At 35.0% G+C, this 23,965-nt stretch overlaps 1 protein-coding gene across 1 annotated transcript in view; it reads left to right on the top strand.

Moving 5' to 3' along the window:
- Nucleotides 1-23,965, top strand: part of LOC128998966 (contactin) — a 35,843-nt gene that overhangs the window by 3,795 nt on the left and 8,083 nt on the right. The window contains exons 2-18 of the mRNA XM_054425322.1: nucleotides 1,528-1,757; nucleotides 2,210-2,452; nucleotides 2,997-3,147; nucleotides 3,951-4,128; nucleotides 4,611-4,811; nucleotides 5,249-5,351; nucleotides 7,339-7,520; nucleotides 8,671-8,961; nucleotides 10,023-10,160; nucleotides 11,266-11,406; nucleotides 12,040-12,206; nucleotides 15,238-15,376; nucleotides 15,834-15,974; nucleotides 17,924-18,159; nucleotides 21,670-21,846; nucleotides 22,678-22,863; nucleotides 23,660-23,828. Of these exons, the coding sequence (XP_054281297.1) occupies nucleotides 1,528-1,757; nucleotides 2,210-2,452; nucleotides 2,997-3,147; nucleotides 3,951-4,128; nucleotides 4,611-4,811; nucleotides 5,249-5,351; nucleotides 7,339-7,520; nucleotides 8,671-8,961; nucleotides 10,023-10,160; nucleotides 11,266-11,406; nucleotides 12,040-12,206; nucleotides 15,238-15,376; nucleotides 15,834-15,974; nucleotides 17,924-18,159; nucleotides 21,670-21,846; nucleotides 22,678-22,863; nucleotides 23,660-23,828 (3,073 nt within the window). The remainder of the gene's footprint in view (nucleotides 1-1,527; nucleotides 1,758-2,209; nucleotides 2,453-2,996; nucleotides 3,148-3,950; nucleotides 4,129-4,610; nucleotides 4,812-5,248; nucleotides 5,352-7,338; nucleotides 7,521-8,670; nucleotides 8,962-10,022; nucleotides 10,161-11,265; nucleotides 11,407-12,039; nucleotides 12,207-15,237; nucleotides 15,377-15,833; nucleotides 15,975-17,923; nucleotides 18,160-21,669; nucleotides 21,847-22,677; nucleotides 22,864-23,659; nucleotides 23,829-23,965) is intronic.

Genomic DNA, 23,965 nt, shown 5'->3' with positions numbered 1-23,965 from the left:
TTCCAATAATTGTTCCAAAAGTAGCAAGCCATCAAAATGCAAGACTTATGACCGATAATTTTTTGTTTTGAATCTTTTAAATACTACCATAGACAAAAGGAATTAAATATAGACCATCAGCTGTGCTGCGGTTACCATATAGTCGGAGAAATATAGGATATGACCTTAAAAAATTGCAAGAAAACGTTTTATGGTTTTATTTTGTAGAGTTGGGTTTGCAGAATGACATACTATAAGTTGCCAAAAATCGGTGCACGAGAAAACCACTAAAATCATAATTTAAAATGGCGGCTTTTTCCAACATTGGACAAACTAAAAAAACATATTTCACATGCATTTGTTATGCACATTTTTCGAGATATTGACTTGGGACCACCACCTGTATTTATTGGGTGGTTAGTACTTCATTTTGATAGGGAACATGTTTTTGGCCGCCATCTTGGATCCGCCATATTGGACATAGGTAATTTTTTTTCAATGTAATGATAGTGTTGTGACACATCATTACCAACTACATTTTTACGCTGATTCAATGCCGAAATTCGTTTTTAAATATCTTTATTCATTTAGAAGATATATTCAAACGAAAACTCTCCACCATACATTTCTTATGGACGTTTCGTAGTTTGATAATTTTTTAAAAACTATTTTTCTTATATCTCCAGATCTTATTGACGGTCGTAGTTCGTTCTAGGCTTAAAATATTCAGTAATGTAAGGGCTTTCGTTTGAACTCTTGATCATTAAAATCAGACGAGTTAAAGACCAGCTACAAACCTCAGAACAATATTAAATTTAACTTTTTAGAAATATATTTTTATTAAAAGATTTATAACTCGGGTTGTTAATACGTCACAAAGTTATTTCTGGTCTCAAATTACTCAGTAAATGTTTGGCTTTGATTTTATCGATCATTAAACAAAATCTGACAATTTTAAAATGATTCATGGACCATAATTTAACATTAAAATGTATTTATATTGAAATTTGTCTTTAGTTAAAGACGTATATACCCAATTCTAAATAACTCCCAAAACTCTTTATAGTCTTAAATAATTCGCCAAAATATTGACTTTTATTTTAGACATAGATGAGATAGTTACTTCAGAGATTACTAAAGTTCTGATAACTGTGGCTTATATAATTTTTATCACCCATTTTTATGTGACTTATAGTTGTGCATATTTAGAATTATATTTCTTATTTGGTATTGTATAAGTAAAAAAGAGGCGTAAGGGCGGCTATGGGGATAGTGAAGGCCGTATTAAATAATAAAAAGTTGTTTTTTCACTCAAGATAAAACCTACGGTACCTAAATACTATAAAAAATCACGGTACCTAAAATGTGCCGTGGCCAGGGAATTTACTAATAATATTTTCGTAGGAACCCTGTAGGTATACCAAAAGTATTTGGTACAAAGTAGGCTGCATAAAGTAATGTAAATATTTCCCTAGTTTTTCACATGTGTTGTAGAAAATGTGCTGTAAACAAAAAAGCAGAATCCCTGATGATGCTTATTGTTTTCAGGCGTATGAGTCGGATCTTGTCAGTATCAACTCTGTAGAAGAACACGGGTTTCTGCTGTACAACCTGTTGTGGCAAGACCCGCAGCATCGTAGATGGTACATCAGCCCTCATCAGCAGAGTCCAGGCTACTGGGTCAACGAGGATGGAACGCCATTGCCAGATATGGAGTCAGCCTTCCTACCCGAGCCAGCTGATCAGTCGGGACCTTCTAAAGACTACATGGTCTACAGGTAAGGCAAAACTTGCATGCCTTCACTCATCAGAAGGATTTGACTCAATGAAGGACCCATGTAAATAATATTAAACTATGATGATAGTATTACATAAAATAGATTTTTCCTATAAAATTGTCGGTCATATTGTTTTAATTGTCTTAACCCTCCTATTATTATATAATTCATACTAAACCAAATTAAAATAATTTGGGACTACAGACTTGATTTGAATAAATTTTACCTTTTGAGTAGCAAAGTTCCCAGATCATTTTTAACAACAAATTTTAAACTTCTTCCAAGATTTATTGAATTTGTCTTGTGAAAATAAACCTGTTGGTAAGCCTGTTTCCTACTTAAAGTATTGAAAATTCAATTAAAGTAGTATAGCTTTTTCTAAATAATTGATAAAACTAATTAGAGCGTAAAACAATACAAAAGTGAGTTTGTTAACGTTATTTTAATTTCAGCTTCTCAAACAACCTGAAGAAATGGGGCCTGGAGAAAGTAACCGGGGAGGAACTTCTACTTTACATCTGTGAAGCTCCTCTTACCAAGCTTCATTACATAGTAGCAGACGACAGAACATACCAGTACGGCATAGATGTGCAGGACCCCCTCAAGATACCCATGGGTCCATACTTCATCAATCAACCCATTGATGTTGTCTTTGACCTTTCCAAGAGGAAAATCACCAACGATGTTTCACTCAGGTACATCAAACGTCTCACTCAATGTAGCCCTACTAAAAAATGTTCAATGTCGTTTGGTATTTTTATATCTGTGGATATTAGGCTTAATTTTCTTTTTAAATTTCTTAAATTTCTTAAATGGCTTAAATTTCTTTAGTCCAATTTCAAGTAAATGTGCTTTTTTGTTGCAAGTGAAACTGTAAAAATATTGCAACACTTTAAAACATCAAATATATCACATAAACAACAAAAATGATGTGACTTGAATCTCCTAGTCCTGAACTTCAAGGCCCAGTCTACTGCTGTTGCTAAGACCCAATGACTCCTGATAATATCTTTATTCATTTTGTGTTGCTAAATGATTTTGTGTCATGTGTTATGTACGTAATGATTTGTATAGTACTATATTCTCTTGACTTGTCGTAAGCTTTTACAATAGTTACGCTCAGAACAAAACTAGTCAGCATTTTTTATGTAAGGACATTTTCTGTCAGAAAGGACGAGGAGTCCCAGGACTATAAAATGAATTTATGGAATGTTCTATTAAACTATTTTTTATTTTTAGCTGCCTTGCTGGAGGGTACCCAGCCCCTACCTATGAATGGTTTAAAGAAGATTACCAAGGTGACGTGTTGATACCTGTCAAGATTGATCCCTTGAAAGACACTCGGTTCACTATCAGTGGAGGCACTCTCATTATTCATGATCCTAAAAAGGTAAATAAGTTACAGTTTTTAGTTTAAACTACTTTTACTGTAGATAATGTGATTTATATAGAGGTGTGCGAGCGGCTAGATTTCTGGCATTGTTAAAGGTATTAAGAAGTGCCGGTATTAAATTTGAGAATTTCCTTCTTAAAGGGTTGTGACATAATATCAGGGAGTACACAAAATTAAATATTAAATTGCCCTCTTAAAAATGTTCCTACATAATGGTTTTTGTCTCACCAAAATAGTAAGTTAACATCTTAGTTTTGTTCAGGTGACCCAGCTTACTACGAGATAGCCCAGGGTTCATGAACGAGTTTTGTAAATTAATAAACGTCTCAAGATTATTGGCTCAGAATATAATTAACGATAGTTCTAACAGATATTTCAGAAAACCCTCAGAGAGTGATCATCGAGAAATCTTGAACATGCGTTGCTATCTTACTTAATTTGAATTTGGAAAATTGCACGCAAATAAAAAAATGGAAATCAATTTATAAAATGTAATAGTTTTTCAAGTAAAATAACAAAGATCGTTTAGAGTATTTTGTAAACACCACAACCTCATGCAAGACAGAATCTACGCTTATTGGTGTGTGCAGAATTCTGCCTGGATCGACTATTTTAAGATATTGGATTGATAACTGAAGGACAACTGAGTACTCGGAACACATTTTCAGCAGCTCTCTTCCATCACCCTTGGAAGTGGGGTAGATAACTAGGGCCATCCCCACTATGGAGACATAAATCCTTACATTTAGAGATTTTCAGAGAAGTGTTTTGCAATTTTACAATGAACATTTATGTCGCAGGTTGAAGACAGAGGACTGTATCATTGCAAAGCCACAAACGACTATGGAAGTATAATATCAGAAAGTGTTAAACTCACGTTTGGTTTTATTGGTGAATTCAACTTGAAAAGATCACCAGAAAGAGGAGACGAAAACTGGGGAAAAACGGTGTATTGTGATCCACCCCAATACTTTCCAGGTAATTATGTTAATATTGTGCTCATTTTTTATGTCAGAGCTGTAGACTGGTATATCCATTTAATTTAAACTAAATAATAAAAACCCTTCATGCAATTGTATGTTCATTACTGTGAGTAAAACTTCAAGAGCCTACTTCAGATTTTACAGAACCAGGTATCATAACTTAAGAGTGCTGTACAGTTACTTCTGTAGTGTCTATTTTGAATCTGGTTTTAGATTTTTGTGGACAAGCATGTGATGTGGTATCTTGTCTTTAAATCTTGGGTAACTTTTTGCGGAGGCAAAGTTGTCATTATCAATGCCTTTTATAAATATAATAATGTTTACTGTCAATTGTTTGATACCTACCTTAAGCTCCAGATAACCAGCTAAGAAACAAAACAGGCTCATCAAGGTTGGGTTTTTCGCTACTACAATAAGCATTTTTCTTCAGTTGGGCACTACAAGGAATTTATTTTACCAACATTATTTTCCTCACAGGTGTAAAGTACTACTGGGCCAGGGACTATTTTCCCAATTTTGTAGAGGAAGATAAGCGAGTTTTTGTATCTTTTGATGGAGCGCTATACTTTTCTGCACTGGAGAATATTGACCGAGGAAACTACAGCTGTAACGTGCAGAGCAGAGTGTCTGACACGGGTCGTAACGGACCTTTCTTCCCCCTCTACGTCAATCCCCATTGTAAGTAGCCATTTTTGGTCAGTTATAAGTGTAATACCCAATAAATAGTTAAATTATGCTAACTATTTTGCAATTGTGTTTTTTTTTACACACTGAAGCTAAGCTTGTAGTTTTTTGTTGATTGAAAAATATCATGAATTGTTAAGTAATAATGCTAAACAGTAAACAAATGTATTTACATGGTAGGCCTACAGCTGTTTGTATTTTGTGTTTTTTGCATATTTTACGGGTTACTAAGTAAATATTTACAAATTAAAGTTAATAATGGAAAGTGATATAGGCCTATATTCATATTACAATTTTGTGATGTAAGTTTTAAAATCTTACCATGAAGCTACTAATGATACTGTACTTCAAACATGTTATTCTCATTAATACCTAAATTATTGACTACTTTTTTATGTTTTCTCCAGTAACATGCATGTTTTTATTTACAGCCAATCATCAGCAATTGAAATTCCCAAATAATTTCCCGAAAGCTTTCCCTGAAGCCCCAGTTGCCGGGAAAGAAGTTCGACTCGAGTGTGTGGCGTTTGGATAGTAAGTATAAACCTTCTTTGTCGGACTCCATTCCATGTTCACCGTGCAGTACGGAGTATTTTTAATGGCAGTTTCAGCGACACTAGCTGTCTTAAGAATATCAGTACCTGTGAAATGCTTTTTAACATATTATTTAAATTAGGCCTACATCAGAGTCAAAAACAAATTGTTAAGTCAATAGGTAGCTAGTAGATCAATGAATAAATAATAGCCTAGTATCCTCAACTAAAGCTCGTCATCATGAATGTTTTTTAATTACTACTAGGCTGCTACGATTGTTAAGATTCTATCGCTATACAGTAGGCCAAATTATTCGTTCTTCTGTTTAGCACAAAGTTTTGGAGTTCACCTTTGGGCCAAATCACAATGCTGAGGTTTGGATACTTTTTTTTGGTAACATAACCCAAGACTTTGTATTACAGACTATTTAACTATATCCTAGGGATAGTTTTAAGTGTTTTTTTTGGATCCAGAGTGTTTTTATTAAATAATTTCCAAGCATTATTGTTTATTTAACTGACGAGGATGAAGAGAAAGATCATTGTTCATAAATAAGGAAGTTAGACATTTCTTATCTGATATTAAAGTAAAATTTTGGGTGAGCAGAAAGAACGATTACTATGTTTGCTCAGTGAGTATAACAAACTCTCTAAAGTAGGATAAAGTGACTGGGTAGGAGCTCGGCCCTACCTGCGAGGTACCCGACTCAAGCACGCACACTCACCACCGTCCTAATTACCTGAAAGCCCCGATCCTCTTCGCTACCTAGAAATATAAACACCTATTGTATGATGTCTCAGAATTGCAATTAATATCATGTTGTTTAATTCCATGAAAATTTGCCCAAACACAAAACCATTATGACCAAGAAATACATTCAGGGTTGCCACCAGCCATGAAAACCTTGAAAAGCGTGAATTATGCGTGAATTTAGGTGACCATGAAAAAGTGCGTGAATTATGCATGAATTTTTTTATCTCACTTTGGTGGCAACCCTGCCACACTCACCGCCGTCCTAATTACCTGAAAGCCCCGGTCCTCTTCGCTACCTAGAAATATAAACACCTATTGTATGATGTCTCAGAATTGCAATTAATATCATGTTGTTTAATTCCATGAAAATTTGCCCAAACACAAAACCATTATGACCAAGAAATACATTACAAATTTGGGATGAACTATATTTGTAACTTTTAGATTAGTTTATCAAAATAAATTTTGTTTTGTATCGTTTTACTCATTTCATCATTTTGAGATGAAGTCAAAAGTATCAATTGATTTTATAACAAAGTAAAAATATAAAAATATTTAGTCAAATATCTGTGGGGCAGTGATGACTCACTCGGCAGTTCAATGGTCTGTCCTAATCCATCGTGTCTGTGTGTGTGAGGCCTGGGTGTGTATGAGTAGGGTCGACCCTTCGGCCAGGCGCACTCCCTGAGCAAACAGACTATAGTGGAAGAATAGGGACAAGAATCCATAACTTTGCTACCATGATTTTACATTTATTGCACTACCAACAACTTACCAATTTTTTTTCTTGCAACCTGAACAAAAGATGATGCTTCAATAATACTTGCTTGAAACCCTTTGAACTAAGGAGTACTATTTACATCTTGACTCAGCCAAATACTACTATAACACATAGGCCTTCATTAACAGCTACCGACCATTTCAAAAGACTATCCAATTATAATAAGGGAGGTCAATAAGGGGTGCCTTATCAATCTTAATCTAGTCCTAATCCATAATCTGTAAAAAAAAACTACCCACCATGTTATATTTTAATGTCCTATGGAAAACGCTTAGCCCAGAAGATGCTTTCAAGTCCAACAGAACAAAGACAAGTCTGTGTAAAAAAATTAGTGTTTTAGCATCTTTGGTTGCTGTAGAACGTTTTCCATGTAGGAAGAAAACTTAATATTTTAGTTGTAATATATTTTAGCTGTAAATAAACATTGGTGTAACCTATGTTGATATTTGACAGTCCGGTCCCGTCCTATAATTGGACTCGTAGAGGTGCCGCTTTGCCTCGCCAGGCGGTTCTAACATCCTACAATCGAGTCCTGCTGATACCAAGTGTTCAAGTGGAAGACCAGGGCGAATATATCTGCCGAGCTACAAATGACCGAGCAAGCATCGAGAATGCTGTCGTCCTATCCATTCAAGGTAAATCTATTTTAAATTTTGAATTGTTTTAAAGATAGAAGACTTACCTTAATAGAAAAAGTTCACTCTGTCATAAGAATCATAAACTTTACTTTTTTACACAAGAACTAAAATACTTTACTGTCACTGACACCATTTTAAAAGTCCTTCTAGGGGGAGCGAGCTGGCCTAGTGGTTAAGAGCATTAGACTTTCAGTACTTGAGGTCCCGGGTTCAAATCCCGCCAAATCACTAATGGATTTCATTTAAGTGAAAATGTTGCAACCCCTAGGTCTTGCCTGAAGTAATGTGAACAGCAATCTTGGGCTCGTGCCTAGTGTCCTAGGACAAAACAAGAGTCTTTGGAGGCTGGAAATTGTAACTCGTAAAACAATTAAAAAACTAGAAAGAAAATTTCTGATCCCACTGCGCCCTATATTTGAATTACAATCACTTATATATCTTAAAAAATATTTGTGAATGATAAATAACTCAGCAGTTGTTTGAAATTATCCAAGATGGCCGGTATACTCCAAGTACTCTTTAAGGTTTAGGTTTTGAAGAGAGAGGGGTAATCAATGAGGAGAATTTAGGTCTTCATATTTTACAAATGTTATCAGTGACAGTGAAATATTCTAATTGTTGTGTACAGTGTAAAGTTTTGTGTTTCACATGCTTAAGTGAATTATTTTCCAAAAACGTCAACCCAAAAACCACCCCTAAAAACCCCCCCAAAAATACCCCCTACCATCCCTAAAAAAATCTTTAAAATTCAGGCCCTTGTGTTCTATGTTACACCCTTAGCCTATTTGTAATGTATTATTTTTTTATTCTATTTGGTTAGCTAGTAAAAAAGCAGTAGCCTACATTATGACAATGGCTCAGTCCAACTATGTTTATGTTAAATGTAAGACTGCCTACAGCAATTAGTCAAAATTATGCACTAACAAAAAAAAACTACCAAACCAAACTTTAATTATTGTGCAAAAGTCCCTGTAACAAAAAAACAAAATGCTACAAGTCTAAAACTAAAGATTCTCGACAACAATAGTACTTAAACTCCTTTGAACCTTCGAGTTGGATACAACTTTTTATAGCATCAACCTTGATAAAAATTGCAACATAAGGAAGTTTGTGTGATTTTAAAGTCGATTTTTTAATACTTTTACAGCGGAACCTAACTTTACAATACCTCTTACTGACAAACACGTGGACAACAAAGGAGAACTAACTTGGACTTGTGAGGCTTTTGGGATCCCAGATGTGACATACGGCTGGCTACGAGATGGTGAACTTCTGGAGGTGGAGAAACTTCCAACAGAGGATCGTGATCGTTATGTAATACAAGACAACGTACTTACTATACGGTACTTGGATCCTGAGCGAGACCAGGCTATGTACCAGTGCCGAGCCAAAAATGATCTCAAAACTAGATACTCTTCTGCACAGCTTCGGGTTTTGTGTAAGTATTTCTGTGACTATCATAGTATCCCTTAAAAGGCAAACTCTATGTCTACTACTGCCTTATAGTTAGGTCTATACTCTTCAATTAAAAAATGTTTTTTTATTTTAGATAAGATTTAGAATATCTTGTTATTTCCACCATGTCTAATGTTATTTAAAGTACCATTAAGTGGTCATATTTTAAGAATTTGGATTGAAAAATTCGGCTACTAGACATATTATATTTTGCTAACAAGAATATGGTTGACTTTGTGCAATGTCACTTGTATAATCAATCACATTACTACTCAGTTTCTTGGGGTTAAAATGTTTACTCTGTTCTCAGCTCTGATTTTTTTAGTTTTGATCTAATGAGATTTTTGACAAAGTGCAACCGAAATTGCTCATTGTTTTACCTATTATATGTTTAAAATGCATAGTATATGTGTATCCAGAGCTCTAAGACTAATTCCATTTACCTTTCTTAGGTTTCTTAACTATGTGTCTACTTCCATATAGGAAACTTAGCTATTCAACAGAATTTAACCACATCTCAAAAAGTTCACAGAATTTAACCACATCTCAAAAAGTTCACTCTAATGACTAAACAGTGTTACGCACAGTTTTTCTCCCAGAAAAATCATGTATCTTTGTAACTTGAAATTGTTGAAATTAAATTTTGAAAAGTGATGAATAGGCAACATCAAAACAACATATAACAAAACTTGTTGAAAGACTTTAAACTATGATAGTGAGTGTCTTCCCACCCCTGGTTCTTCTAAGACTTTGTCCATGCTGTGTAAAGGAATCCATTAAAATCTCTGTTACACAATTTGTTGATGCGTATTCCTGGACTGGACACTGTTGAGCAATAATATGTTGAACTGTTTGATAACCACAATAGGAAGGTTTTTAAAGTCTTTTAAGAGTCTGCACCTTAATAAGTCTAGACCAGTTGCTTTTCTTGGGTTGTGCTTATGTGTGGAGTAAAAGCACCAATTTTGTTTTGAAAGATACAGCTGTTTTAAGCACTTGTGTGATTCCATTTTGATTGTTATTTAAGGTTGAAATTTTTTCCAGCTCTCAAACCATCATTCAAAAAGCGGCCTTTGGAAACTGAAACTTATGCAGCTGAAGGTGGTAATGTGACGATTATTTGTAGCCCAGAAGCAGCTCCAAGGCCAAAATTCACGTGGAAGAAGGACAATTTAGTAATCGGTAAGTTTTTGAATCTTCCAAAAACACAATGAAAAATTTTTTTTTTGTGAGAGTAAATGAGTTAGAATTGTATATATTCCTAAACTAAACATTTTCACTCTTAACACGTTGACTGCGCGTGCCGACTTTAGTCGGCGTCGCCAGCGCTCCCAGGTGGCGCGCGCCGACTACAGTCGGCACCAGACCAACAGTAATATATTGAGTCAGTGTGAGCTTAGCCTCAGACGGAGACGTTATAATCGTTGCCAGCCTGCCAGCTTAGAATGCGAGCTTTACTTTGGTGTAGGTTGGTACTAAAATTTCCCGTAAAATCCCGTCTGGCAATGCTTTTGTCCCGGTTTCGGGGATTTTTTCTCTTCAACCCACATTACAAAGACACTGGATACGGATCCATGCAGTGCTGCTACCTTTGGGTGTTTCAGTGAACTACATCCACTCTCGGGGTAACGCAGCACAGTCACCACTGCTCTTTTGTGATTCGTCAGACTGAAATATTTGAATGCCAATTGCGTTCGCTGATTCGGTTGCGCGCCGGGGCTTCGCCCGGCACTGGGGAGCGCCTGTAAAGTCGGCGCGCGCAGTCAACGTGTTAATCAAATTAACACTGAATAACCTCTACGTCAATTATTTTACAGGAAATACATTATTTATTAAATTTTAGTACAGGGACAATGAATAGAACTTAATTTTCCTTTACCAATTAACATGCAAAATTAATAAAATCGCCAAGAACGACAAGAAAAAAATACTATACTGTCATACATCTATCACATTTTTTATTTACAACTTGACTTAACTACTAATTTTGTTTGAAGAAAGAACCTTTTAAAATGGAAGAGTTGGATGTATTGTTGGTCATAGTAATCAGAGCACGGTACTTCTGTCCTATAATCTCAGGTAAAAATCCCGCCTGCTTCTTAATATCTTATTATTAATTGTCTTCATTTGATGATTTGAAGCCCTTTTGAGATAAGTTTGAAAAATAATTGGCCCCTTAGGTGAGAAGATTGTCTGTTTTGGAGATTAGCCTAACCTCTAGTAAAGGCCAAACTATAATTTTGATTTTATTCAGCCACTTTTAATATCTCTCATGATTTTTTTGCAGGTTCCGGTGGAAGACGTAGAATTTTGGACAGTGGAAACCTCATAATTAGCCCAGTATCTCGAGATGATGATGGCATTTACACCTGTATTGCAGAGAATCAGTATGGCAAAGACGAGAGTTTTGGCAGAGTCATTGTGTTGCGTGAGTATTATAATTGAACTGTTATTTAATATTACATATCTAAACATTTGGAAAAATCTACTGAAAATATGCAGTTATTTGAGCACCAAACCACATTCCCTAACCAAGTTTCCTTTTAATTGAGCTTTTGCAGGTCACAAATTAAATTTAAATAATGCTTTTATAAAAAAAGATTCTACATCAGAATGGTTTCATAGGTTATAAATATTTTTAAAAAATCTATAAAAGGTAAATAAGATCTTATGAAACATATCTCTATGAGGTAAAATGTGCACTGCAAATATAAACTTATTTGTGATACCCGGAAGTGACTTCGCCATTGTTCAATGGTGATCAAGTGGTGAAACAGCTAGAGTCTACATATAGTAATGAAGAGGATGAAGGTTCGGCTCTGATTTAGCAGTACTGAACCATCACTGTGGCAATCTTTTGTGATCTCCAAATATTTTACTATCTGAGGTACACTCAATGCACATTACCTCTGTCAATCGAAGCTCTACTGTACAATAAAAATCAAGGTATCATTCTTCCTTCACCAAGAAATATGCATATTGTGCAGAGGATCTTGTAATTTCAGAAGTATCATATATCACTGATGCTGATCAAATGTTAATGACAACGTATTGCTTGCAGGAGGACCAATGCTTATTGAACAACTTACACCGAGGATAGTCACAGCTGTACAAAGGGATGTTTTCTTAAGGTGTCAAGCGGCTTCAGAGGAAATCCTAGATATCGCCTACATCTGGACTCACAATGGGCTGAGAATACCTCACAGTGAATATGAGAACACAAATATTGTGAGTAATATGACTCTTAACACAAATAAGTTTGTGAAAATTTTTAAACATTATTAGGAAATATTGTATGTTGACAATGTACACATTTTTTGCTAAATAACAAAATGTTGTGTCTTGCTAGTCTAGTGGACTTTGATGCGAGAGACAGTAAGAGAGTAAAAAAAAAATATTTGTATAATTTGATGGGTAAATGATTATATTTTTTTGTGAAAGGAAACTACAAAATACACTTGTCATAAATTGATAGTGTAAATTCTTTGCCTTTTTAAGCCCACCCAAAACAGGTTTGCAAGTTGGTGTTGGCTATTTTGACGGGTCCGCGGAATTGGCTAACTCTGGAACTCGCTAACCCCATGTTAAACGCCCTATCTTCAAATTTGGTCGATGAGAGGAACTCGCTAACTTGTTCGGTTTCGGAATTGGCTAACTCCGGAACCCGCTAACCCGCTCTAGAGCCGGGTTAGCGAATTCCGTCCTTGTACGGAAGTCGCTAACTCGGTCCCTCGGCGGAACTCGCTAACTCCCAATCAGAAGCCTTGCGGGCCGTCCAATGGGAGCCAAGCACGAATATTTTTGGCCAGTGTTGCCGAAAGTGTAGTACCTATATCGTATCGGTACCATAATGTCGTATCCTACGATTAATTAGGAGTAAGAGCAACGTAGTCGATAAAATAAATATATTTAGAAGTATGTTTAACATTATTCTTATGATTATTAGGGTAGAAAATGCATTATAGTCTTACCATAGACTAACCAACACAAGTAAACTTTACATCCCATTGTAAACTTTGAAGCTCGTTTTTCGTGTCTAGTTCATGTCCGGTGACACTGATCGCTAGTGTCGACAAAATTGTGTTTCTATTATTTTATAGTTAACTTCATGATTTGTTCTTTACTGTTTGGTTATATAACTAGGGGACGTGATATTAGTTGTGATTAGAACGTTTTATTTGGTTAAACGAGGTTTTAAATTACTGGAAACAAGAAACAATTGTAAACAAAACACGACCTCTTAAGACAGTGCATTGGACAGAACTAACAATACAACTGTCTTCAGATGATCCATAAGGATGAGAAATGTACTAATATAAGGGAGTATGTTTTATATGTAGGTTTCTTACTTAAATAGTAGCTTATTGGTATGCAAAAAGATAAAAATGCACATTTAATTTGGATCTATTACATGTTATGAAATATCTATTTTCGTAGTCCGCCATTTGTTTCTTTTATTCGAATAAATACAATTTTTTGAACTTCTGCAAATAAAATTATTGAGTTCGTATTTTATATACTGGGCTTGTAACCTTAAATCATAAATCATAATAAAATTTACACGTTAAACGTCATTACAGAATTACATTGTAGTGGTAATGTATTTTTAAATAGAGCTATTGAATTTAAATAAATATTTATCAATACATTATAAAGTGGTAGGCCTAACGTATTCATGGATTGCATTAAAAGTTAGTCTATGCATAAATACAACTTGTAAATTTCTTTTATCGTAGGCTATTAGTGTAGAACCCGGGTCATCCTCTTAATTTTGTTGAATTAATATTAATTTTACGTCTTTAAGTAGGTCTGATTTTTAAAAGTCTGGAGTTTTTCTCCAGGCTGGTTCTAAATGGACCCAAGCGTTCTTTTGTTTGATACAATTCTTATGAATGGTGGCCATAGCTAAAATTACTTGATCTTATCCAAAAACAAAGCTTGTCATAGATAAAACATACTTGTGTTGGTTAGTCTATGCTATTGTCTATTGTGTAGCTCAGTACTGGGGAACGGTGAACCGAGCATGGCTTGGTATAGTTTATATCGATTGTGAAAGCAATATAAAGGAAACCCCAACACTCAAATCAGGAAAATCCGTCAATTTGTTTATTAAGAATCGTGAATTAAAATAACCCTGTCACGTTTTATTAAATGAATATTATATCTTCTCATATTTTTTACTAGTGGTGCTTAGGTGTACAATCTAAAAACTGTTTTAAAACATGTAATTGCAAAAAAATTCAACACATTTTAGAATTAGGCAACTATTTACTAGTAGGCCTACAATGCTTTGGTTCAAACTATTAGGCCTAGATAAAAACTTAGTCTATGTCATCATATTTGTACACGTAAGTTGGACGGTTCAACGACGAACATTTAATTTAAAATCTATGAATTAGTTATGAAAGTTACGATGGTTGATGACTATAATTAATGGTTTTGGTTTATTACGACATTACAATTAAATCTGTTTTCCGTGTTTAAGAACTTGCGTGTATTTTAGCTTAATTTCGTAGAGGTTTAATTATTTAGTACCAATTAAACTAAATTTTGAATATTTTTCATATTCTATTATTTTCCTTTATACTGATGGCATTTATATTTAAGATCGAAATCATACACATTTAACTGGCCATTGTACAATTTAATAAAAAAATCACTTTTTCATGATTTTTTAAATGTCTTTTAATTACTTTGGGCTAGTTATCTGTTAAAAGTGGAATTGATAACAAAAAACAATAACATTTACTGTATCTTTATAGACACTGACATTTTGAAATACGGCAGTGTACAATTACTTTGTCGTACAAGGTTGGCAACGCTCCGAGCAGTGGGCGCGGCCGGGTTAGCGACTTCCAGAGTTAGCAAATTCCGCCGCGAGACAAAATCGAGTTAGCGGGTTCCGAAGTTAGCCAATTCCTGACTGAGACGGTTAGCCAGTTCCAGAGTTAGCCAGTTCCGACACACGACCGAGTTAGCAAGTTCCTGATTTAGCCAATTCCTACGTCTCATTTTGACTACAAATGAAATTTGAAATAACAGCTAAGACTATTAATCAATTGGTTCTATATTTAATGGTCACACATAATAGTTTGAAATATAATGATCAAATGCGGCATTTTAAAATGAAAAGCAATCTAAAATTTTGGTTTGAATAACTTTTGTAAAATAATCACGATATTGGTACGGTAACTTATTGTAAATTAAAACACAATTTACAAAAATATTATTGATTAATATACTTGATTGATTGTTACAGAAAATAGAAGGTGGCACGTTGGTGATTTACAACATTACGCTAGCTGAGGGTGGAGAATATGAGTGTATTGTCAAGAGTGCAGTAGGACGAATCTCATCAAAGGCGCAAGTGTTCGTAGAAGGCCCCCCTGGTCCACCAGGTATGTTTTTGTGGTTGTATTGCTTGATATTTAAACTCCTAGGTATTTAAAAAGATAAACTTTTTCAAAACTGTGTCTGCTGTGGTCACGGTAAAACACTGAATAACCCCCGCGGTAACGGAACATCATCATCGTCTTCCGTGGTCGTGTAGACATCATCCTCGTCTCCCACAGTCACAGAAACGTCATCGTAGTCTTGCACAATCGCGGCATTAGCAGTAATTTTACGATCGTGCAGATCTTCGCAGACAAGTCGATTCTTGATTTTGACTCCAAAGCCGAGAATCAGTGGAATCGAGAGTCTTCTTTTGGAATCGGCCCATCCCTAATGCTGACACACGTATCAATATTATCGTTTTATTTTACAGGTTTTTAACTAGATTTATACACTTGTCACATTAATACCTGTTAAAGTAAGGTAAATTGCATGGTGATCTGATGGGTCTGGTTTTATCAGGTGGTGTATCAGTGGTGGAGATCTCTCGTTACTCGGCCACCGTCCAGTGGACTGACGGAGCCACCAACGGACGACCTATCAACAGATACATCATCTCTGCTCGCACCAGCTGGAATAATACCTGGGTTAACATATCAGAGAGTAAGTTTTATTCTTTTATACCGGCAACTCAAAGAGTTTATGCCTTCCAAAGACAAATTATTTAACAAAATCAATCCGGTAGAATTGATACCTTCCACTTTCGTTGATTTCCTCACCATTTAAAAGTTATTTGCAAAAATGTTGAGCGACCTCCCAATTTATAGTGGTGAAAAAAGTTTGGAGATTTCTTTTTAATTTTGTACAGTTAAATCTACAGTTCTACTGGATTGATTTTGTTAAATAATTTGTTGTTGGAAGGCATAAACTCTTAGACTTGCTTTTTCATTTGATGTATTATTTATAGCGGTAAGCTTAATAGTATAAAAGTTTTGAAGTGTTAAAACACCGATATTCATTTATAAACACCCAGTATTATAGTAGTATTTTGAGGTTGTGATTAAAAAAGTGGTATTTTAGTTCAAAATAAATATCAGGGTACAGCTATTAGGAGGGGGTTTTACAGTTTTCACTCAATAATCCGATACATTGTAATCTGACATACTTGGTAGTTTGACGTCCTGCTGGCAGGCTTATCGGCAGGAACAAAACCAGCCTGTAGCAACATGAACGTCCCTCTCTCCGTAATCTTCTATGCCGTAATGGTGTAGCCTAGTTTTAACAAACTGGTAACTAGATGTGTTTAGTACTTTTTGTTTACTCCATCGTGTTTACATACTGTCCCAAATGCTGCATTAGATCATAACGGGGATATTTTATCTTGATTAGAAAAACCAATCTTGATTAACAAACATATTTGGTGATCCAACTCTGACACCAATCCAGTCCCTCACCTTGTCCGATTATCGAGGGACAGCTGTAATTGCCTTTACATTAAACAGCCTTATAAATAATTCTTTTAGCAATGGAGCAACTGAAAACAGATTTTCCTAATCAAGTTCCTTATGTTAACACCCTTTGTTGACAGGCACAAATGGTATTAAGCACATTTTATCATTACTACCATGATCATCTTCCACAAACGGCAAAATCGTAACTACCTGTGTACGATCATGCAGACTTTATCATTGTTTCCCTTTGATAGCAAATAAATTTTGATTATTCTGTGCCTCTGCAAAGAAATCATCGTGGCGACATATGAAATCTTTGACTGACTGCAATATTCGCAGATTCTTTTTGCGATTGCAAAAACCATCTGAAAAGAAAGTAAAGAATAAAGAATCATCTGCAATAAATGAAAGGAAATAAGGATTTTCATTTAATTTCAATTCATTTCATTTCAATAATTTTCCATTAATGGAAGAAGCTCAACTTTATTTTATGACTTTTTGCTTGGACGCTTGAGGTTTTACTCTAGTCTTAGCTCAGCTCCAAAATTAACTCGCTAGCAGATCTTTAAATTTAAACAATCTATTTTTGTAGTTATGTGAATTTACGATAAAAAAATAACAGTTCATTTTCAGGCCGAGGGCCAAACCTCCAATTTTTAGCCAAGTGTTCAATGCTGAAAATATCTTAACAGTTTAGAAGTATTTAAGGAAGTTAACTGCAAAATCTATAATCTTACTGTTTCAGTGCAGATTAGTAAAACTGTATTCCTAATACATCTATTTGCTGTTTTTTTAAATCCCATCCTAATTTGTAAGTAAATCAATAAGAATAAGAATAAGAAACTTTATTACCCTTTAAACATTTTACAGTGCAAAAGGGTTCATCATTTGCTACATAATATTAAAATGTAATTAAATATTTCACATAAAATAGTAACAAAGATAATTTTATCAAATAAGTTACAACAAGCTGGCCTGGTTCAACTCTAAAATCTAGTCTTCTAATGGCAGGTACATGGTGAAACATAAGGCAAAAAATATGGGCAAAATACAAGTCAAAATAGAACGAGTACATAGAAACAATACTAACATGGCAAGATGATAAAAATTAAATAGATTTTGAAACAAATTAATAGTCTCACCATTAATATTTGTTTACAGATGTGATTGCTAAGGAAGTAGACAGATACACCGGACGCAAGGAAGCTAGGCTAGAGGATGTGCTGTCTCCATGGTCTGCGTATGAGTTTAGAGTTCTAGCAGCCAATGTACTGGGGTACGGACAACCCTCGTCACCATCCCCCATGTACAACACACCCCCAGACAAGCCGCGCAGAGCTCCTTCCAACGTTGGCGGAGGGGGTGGCAAGATCGGAGACTTGACTATATCCTGGACGGTACGTAACTAACTTTAACTTTGCATTTATCATGAGTACATTTGAGTAGTAAAGACAAGCTTTGAAAAATTGTGCTGATAGAACATTTTTGTGATACAACGTGATTTGTTTTAACCATTTGCCTTCAGAAAGACTTGCTCGCTTTTCTTATCAGCCAAAGGAACAGCTTTTGATCTTTGGGACAGTTATAGAAAACAACAAAAACCGAGTTTAAATTCCGAGTAATTATTAATGGAAATTAATAATAATATATAAACAAAGAGTATTTTTCATACGTGCCGAGTTTTGGAGTTGGCAATGCCATTTACCCCTTTGTCTTAACAATGTAGTTTAGTCATAAAATATAAATATACTAACCTCAAAGTTGTACAAGTTTTTATTCATCATGTTTTAGTTGGCACATAACAAACAACAACTGTAGATAAACTATTATTTGTACTTTGTCACCAAAGTGTATTTTTAAAATTCAAATTGACTGTCAGACTACCACCAATCCCATAATCTGCCCTAGCCATCCAAGTTTTACTGCCAAACAATATCAATATACAGGGTGGCTGAAAAGTAACTAACACCCCCCCTTAACCTTTTCACCATTTGAGATACAGTAGACACCCTCTTATCCGGACACCTTTTAACCAGACATCTGTTTAACCGGACTACACTCGGCGGAAATGACATCTCTTTAACCGGACAATTTTTATCAGCACATTGGTTTAACCGGACTAGATCGGCAGGAAGTGGGCGGTACTGAAACAACTGTTCTCGTGGGAAAGATTTGAGACCAGTTATCACATGAATAAATACAATGCTCTCCTAAATTTAAGTTGAATATCACAGTAAACGGTCTGTTTTAACAAGTTTTTGGGGACGTCGGTTTAACCGGAAACCCCGTTATCCGGACTGGCCTCGGTCCCGAGGAGTCCGGATAAGAGGGAGTGTACTGTATTTCAAATCTGTTTGCGGCAACCTTCTTAAATATGAGGGGCTACAATAATTATGGTAAATTTTGAAAATTTCGCCCTTAGGGTAGTGGTGGTAGGGGGTAACTCAAAATTTTCAAACGACAAGTATAGTCGAGTTTGGTATAATTTTACAGGTCTTGACGAAACATAACAATTGACATAAAGAAAACCAAAATCGGCCCACTAATAACAGAATGGCGCCCTAAAAAGTTTCAAATCCAAATAACCGTGAGGGTGGCTTAAAATTAACGTCCACCCCCTTTAACATTTTAACTATTTGAGATATTTGAAATCGATTTGCAGAAACTTGTTTGGATATGAAGGGCTACAATAATTACATGGTCAGTTTTGAAAATTTTGCCCTTAGTGGTAGCGGGGGTAGGAATAGCTCAAAATTTTCAAATAGCAAGTATAGTCGAGTTTGATATCATTTTACAGGTCTTGACAAAACATAACAATTAACATAAAGAAAATAGAAATCGGATCATTAATAACAAAATGACAGTTTAAAACAACTTTTAATAACCATTGTCGTAATCATTTTTAGCTGCCATTTTGTTATTTATAGACCGGTACAGTTGAACCTCGTTTGTACGAACCTCGATAATATAAATTCCTCAATAAGACGAATTTTTTTAAATCCCCTTGACACTTTCATATAAGTCAATGCTAAAAACACCTCTATACAACGTAGTAATTAAGTTAAAAACCTCCATAAGACGAATTTGTTTGTGACATGGGCTAGGACTGATTAACCTCTATACAACGAATATTCTTAGGACAAAACCTCTACAAGACGACCGTGACCTCTATAAGACGAATTTGTCATAATCTTAACCTCCATAGTACGTATTTTTAAAAACAAACAGAAGCTTGTCTCAACATGAAACCCTCACCCATCCCTCCTCCTTCCTCAGTCATTGTTTGGAGAAACCTTGGAGCGAGGAGAAGCCTCTATAAGAAGAATAACAGCAGCATTAAACCTCGATAAAACGACCCTCTTCATTAAGAATACCTCTATAGTACGAATTTTTCCCATACCCCTTGAAATTCGTCTTATAGAGGTTCAACTGTATCTATTTTCTTTATGTCAATTGTTATGTTTCGTCAAGACCTCTAAGGTGATACCAAACTCGACTATACTTGCCATTTGAAAATTTTGAGCTAGCCTACCCCCTACCCCCGCTACCCCTAAGGGCAAAGTTTTCAAAATTGACCATAATTATTGTAGCCTCTCATATCTAAGAAGGTTACCGCAAACAGATTTCAAATATCTCAAATGGTTCAAAAGTTAAGGGGGGGGGGGGGGTGTAAGTTACTTTTCAGCCACCCTGTAATTTAAAACTAAATTAAATAAACGTACATCATGGATGATATTATGTTTTCAATATGGTTTCAACCTTAACAACTCTAACACATGAGGTTTTTTACAGATATTGTCAAAAAATGTTTTGCTGAAGGATTTACCTAATTGGGTAATTTGGATCTTTGGTAAAACCCTAATTAACCGAAATATATGGGGCGAGGCCATTTTGACTACCTATTGTTTGAGTTACTCAATGGTTGAAATTCAGTTCAAAGCTTCTTAATCAGCATAGTAGCCTTCCTTACTTGTTATTAATTTGCAGAAAGTAAATATAACTACAGTACTTCTTATAACAATTATTAAAACTTATACTGTAACTTATAAGATGCGTCAACCCTATCTGTCTACTAGGTCTAATTATGATTGGGGTGTCCAATCAAAATACCAGTTATTACCACTTTCCATATTTTTTTTGTACATTTACCATCTTGTAAGTAAACCGTATGAATAAATATGTTATTAAAATCCATATGTCTGTAACCCCTGAGCTGTTGGACATCCAGTCTGCCCCTTGCTACCTGTGCGGTTGGTCAACTTTGGTTATAACAGGCATGTTTAAAAAAAAAATTTAATGTTTCTTTTTGTATTTATCGTAATTTTTGTTCATACCGTACTGTGTCTACCTGTTGACGATGTTTACAACTGAGCAACTTTACAAGTACCTGAAGCTGATGGTGTTTAAACCCAGAAACATGTCCTAATTTGACATATTTTGTTGAGCTGTGAATATGTGTTTGAAATGCTATGAGATTAATGAGTATTTTTATTTACTCTCTGTTCAAAAAAATCTACAGCGGTAGTTGTTTAAGTTTTTATTTTAATTACTGTTATCTTAAATTCTTCATCTGTATAAACAAAATATATTTCTTAAAATAATTGTTAATTGTTTTCTGAACGTTATCTTATCGCAACATAATATCTGTCTTGTCCTTTGCTCCATTACATTCCGCTGGACAACTGCCTGCGACATGGTGGTGAATCCTGTCGCCTAGTCGGTTTTACACTTGATTAGAATTTTTATTATAGTTTCGGTTAAACGAGGATTTGGTTGGGGTGCGGTAGTTATAAGGAGTTCCCTGTAATGTACTTTACAAGATAATTTGTCAGCTTAAATTCATCCAATTACTTATAAAACATTACAAAAAAGTTATTTTAATCTTTAATTTTTGAAACATCTTTTAGCCTCTACCATCTCAAGATCAAGCCGGCCCAGGAATTTACTACAAGGTCTTCTGGAGAAGGCACGGAAAAGACTCCGAATTCCAGAGCATGGATCTTAAAGATCATGGAAACATTGGTGTAACTGTTGTTAGAATCCAGCAAGAGTTTTACTACACTAAATATGATGTGAAAGTGCAGGTGAGCTATGATTATTTACATGTTAAATTAATTATGGCGAAGCCTCTGGATCACTATGATTATTAGGTAGGTTATATAACTTATGTATTGCCAAGTGGTCCTGTTCTTGTAGTTAGACTACCATGGTTTTGAAGACTTTATGCTTTCATTGTCAAGTCTAAGTGGACATTTAAGCGTAATTAATCCTCTTTAACCTGGACGGTGTGAAGATTTATCATAAGCAAACTCTATTTTAAAAAAGAAAATTTTATGGATACAATTGAATAATTTTAAATCTACCGCTCGTCAAACAATAGTCCACCACATCTACTCAATGACAAGTTATCTTTTCAGTGCAATTTAATTTACAACTCCGCAATAAATGTGATAGGAAATGATAAGAGTCCAAACAAAAGCACAGCTGATAGATAACAATGGAAGGGGAGCTTTTTATTTTGACCACATAGAAGTAAGGTACAGAAGAAACCTGCTCATGGGACAACCGTGCGCCTTCAGCTCTAATTTGTTATGCTGGAAATATACTTCTGGCTAGCGAAGAAGAGTCTGAGCGATGAGGACTTTGCGGAAATTCTTGTCGCACAGGGCACAGTGTCTTCTTCCACTGTGAGCATTTTATTACTTAATGGCGAGGGGGGTGGGGTTGGACTTTGCCATGGACACTAGCAACTAATTTTTTTAGTGCTAGACACCACTTATGTGTGCCACCAAATGTTTCTCTGTACCTAACTTCTCTGTGTTTTGCCCTAGTTCAGCCTTAATCTGCTATTTTGTAATTAAAAAAATAATAATGTATGGACAGAATTATGACATTTGTTGATGCATTTTGTTCAGCCGTTCAACTCGATTGGTGCTGGGCCTGAGAGCGAGATAGTGACCATCTACAGTGCTGAGGACATGCCTCAAGTGGCTCCTCAACAGGTGTCTGCTAGAGGGTTCAACTCCACATCCCTCAATGTCAGTTGGGTGCCCATCGAACAGACAAGGGAGAAGATCCGTGGTCGCCTCATTGGTCACAGGGTAAGTTTGTGAGCTAAAATATCAGAATATAAAATTTAATCAGCCTCATGTTGTGTACTTGTGGTTTATTTGAGTAAACATCTAAAAACCATCAACCAAGGTTTTACATAGGAAAAAATTGAATGTTCTCAGTATTGAGAATATTTAATTTCCGTGTGATAATTACATCGTTTATAATTTGTGTGTAGCATTTGCATGAACACTAAACGCAAACTATACAGGTAAACCTTCCATTGCATTATTTATTCCTGAACGAAAAAAGCGATGTAAACAAAATTCTGTGGTGAGTTAAAACAAAAACAAAAAAATACTGTATGTAGTATTTCAACTGCACAATGTTTATTTTTCATGACTAAAAAAGGATAAGTAAATAAAGTATCGTGATTTAGGTTTCAAATTTTTGTTAAAATAATTTAAATTCTGCAATTACTACAATTGGAAAGTGGGTCATCAACTGATGGATTAGTCATATTCTGTGAGGAACTTTCATTTATTATTTTAAACCTTCATAGTGAGGCGAGTTTAAACCATCAGTTCAGGAAAATATCTAATAGAAAAGCCATTTGAGCCTAGGTTATATCATTTCCTTCTGTGGGAGAAAAAAAATTGATAATGAGATTTTACAGAAACTTATAATGGTTGATACTGGAAAAATAAATCAAGATATTTCTTATAAAATTGGTCAATTATTTCAAAATGTATGTCTTTTTATTTTTAATTTAATTTTAAAATTACCTGTAATATGTCTTATTTTCTTTTAAGTTAAAAGTCTTAACATTCTGGGATTCGTTTTCAGTTGAAGTACTGGAACGAGAAGAACAGAGAGGAAGATGCTGTATATTTTCTCAGCCGAACCACCCGTCCTTGGTCCCTGCTTATTGGTCTACAGCCCAATACATATTACTACGTGAAAGTAATGGCTTACAATGCTGCAGGAGAAGGACCTGAAAGTGAACGGTTTTTGGGTAGGTTTTTGCTATTGGTTAGTCAATAAAAGATTTACTGAAAGAACATAAAAATATGTCTAATAACACCTGTAATAAAATATTTACACATGTATTGTTGACTCACAAGACGGTAAATACATATAAAAGATGGTAAG

The sequence above is a fragment of the Macrosteles quadrilineatus genome, unplaced genomic scaffold (genome assembly GCF_028750875.1).
Source record: "Macrosteles quadrilineatus isolate MER2022 unplaced genomic scaffold, UCM_ALF_1.0 Scaffold_7__1_contigs__length_78375512, whole genome shotgun sequence".
NCBI lineage: Eukaryota > Metazoa > Arthropoda > Insecta > Hemiptera > Cicadellidae > Macrosteles > Macrosteles quadrilineatus.
Note: the sequence above shows the minus strand (reverse complement) of the source record. Positions and strands in the feature narration are given on the sequence as shown.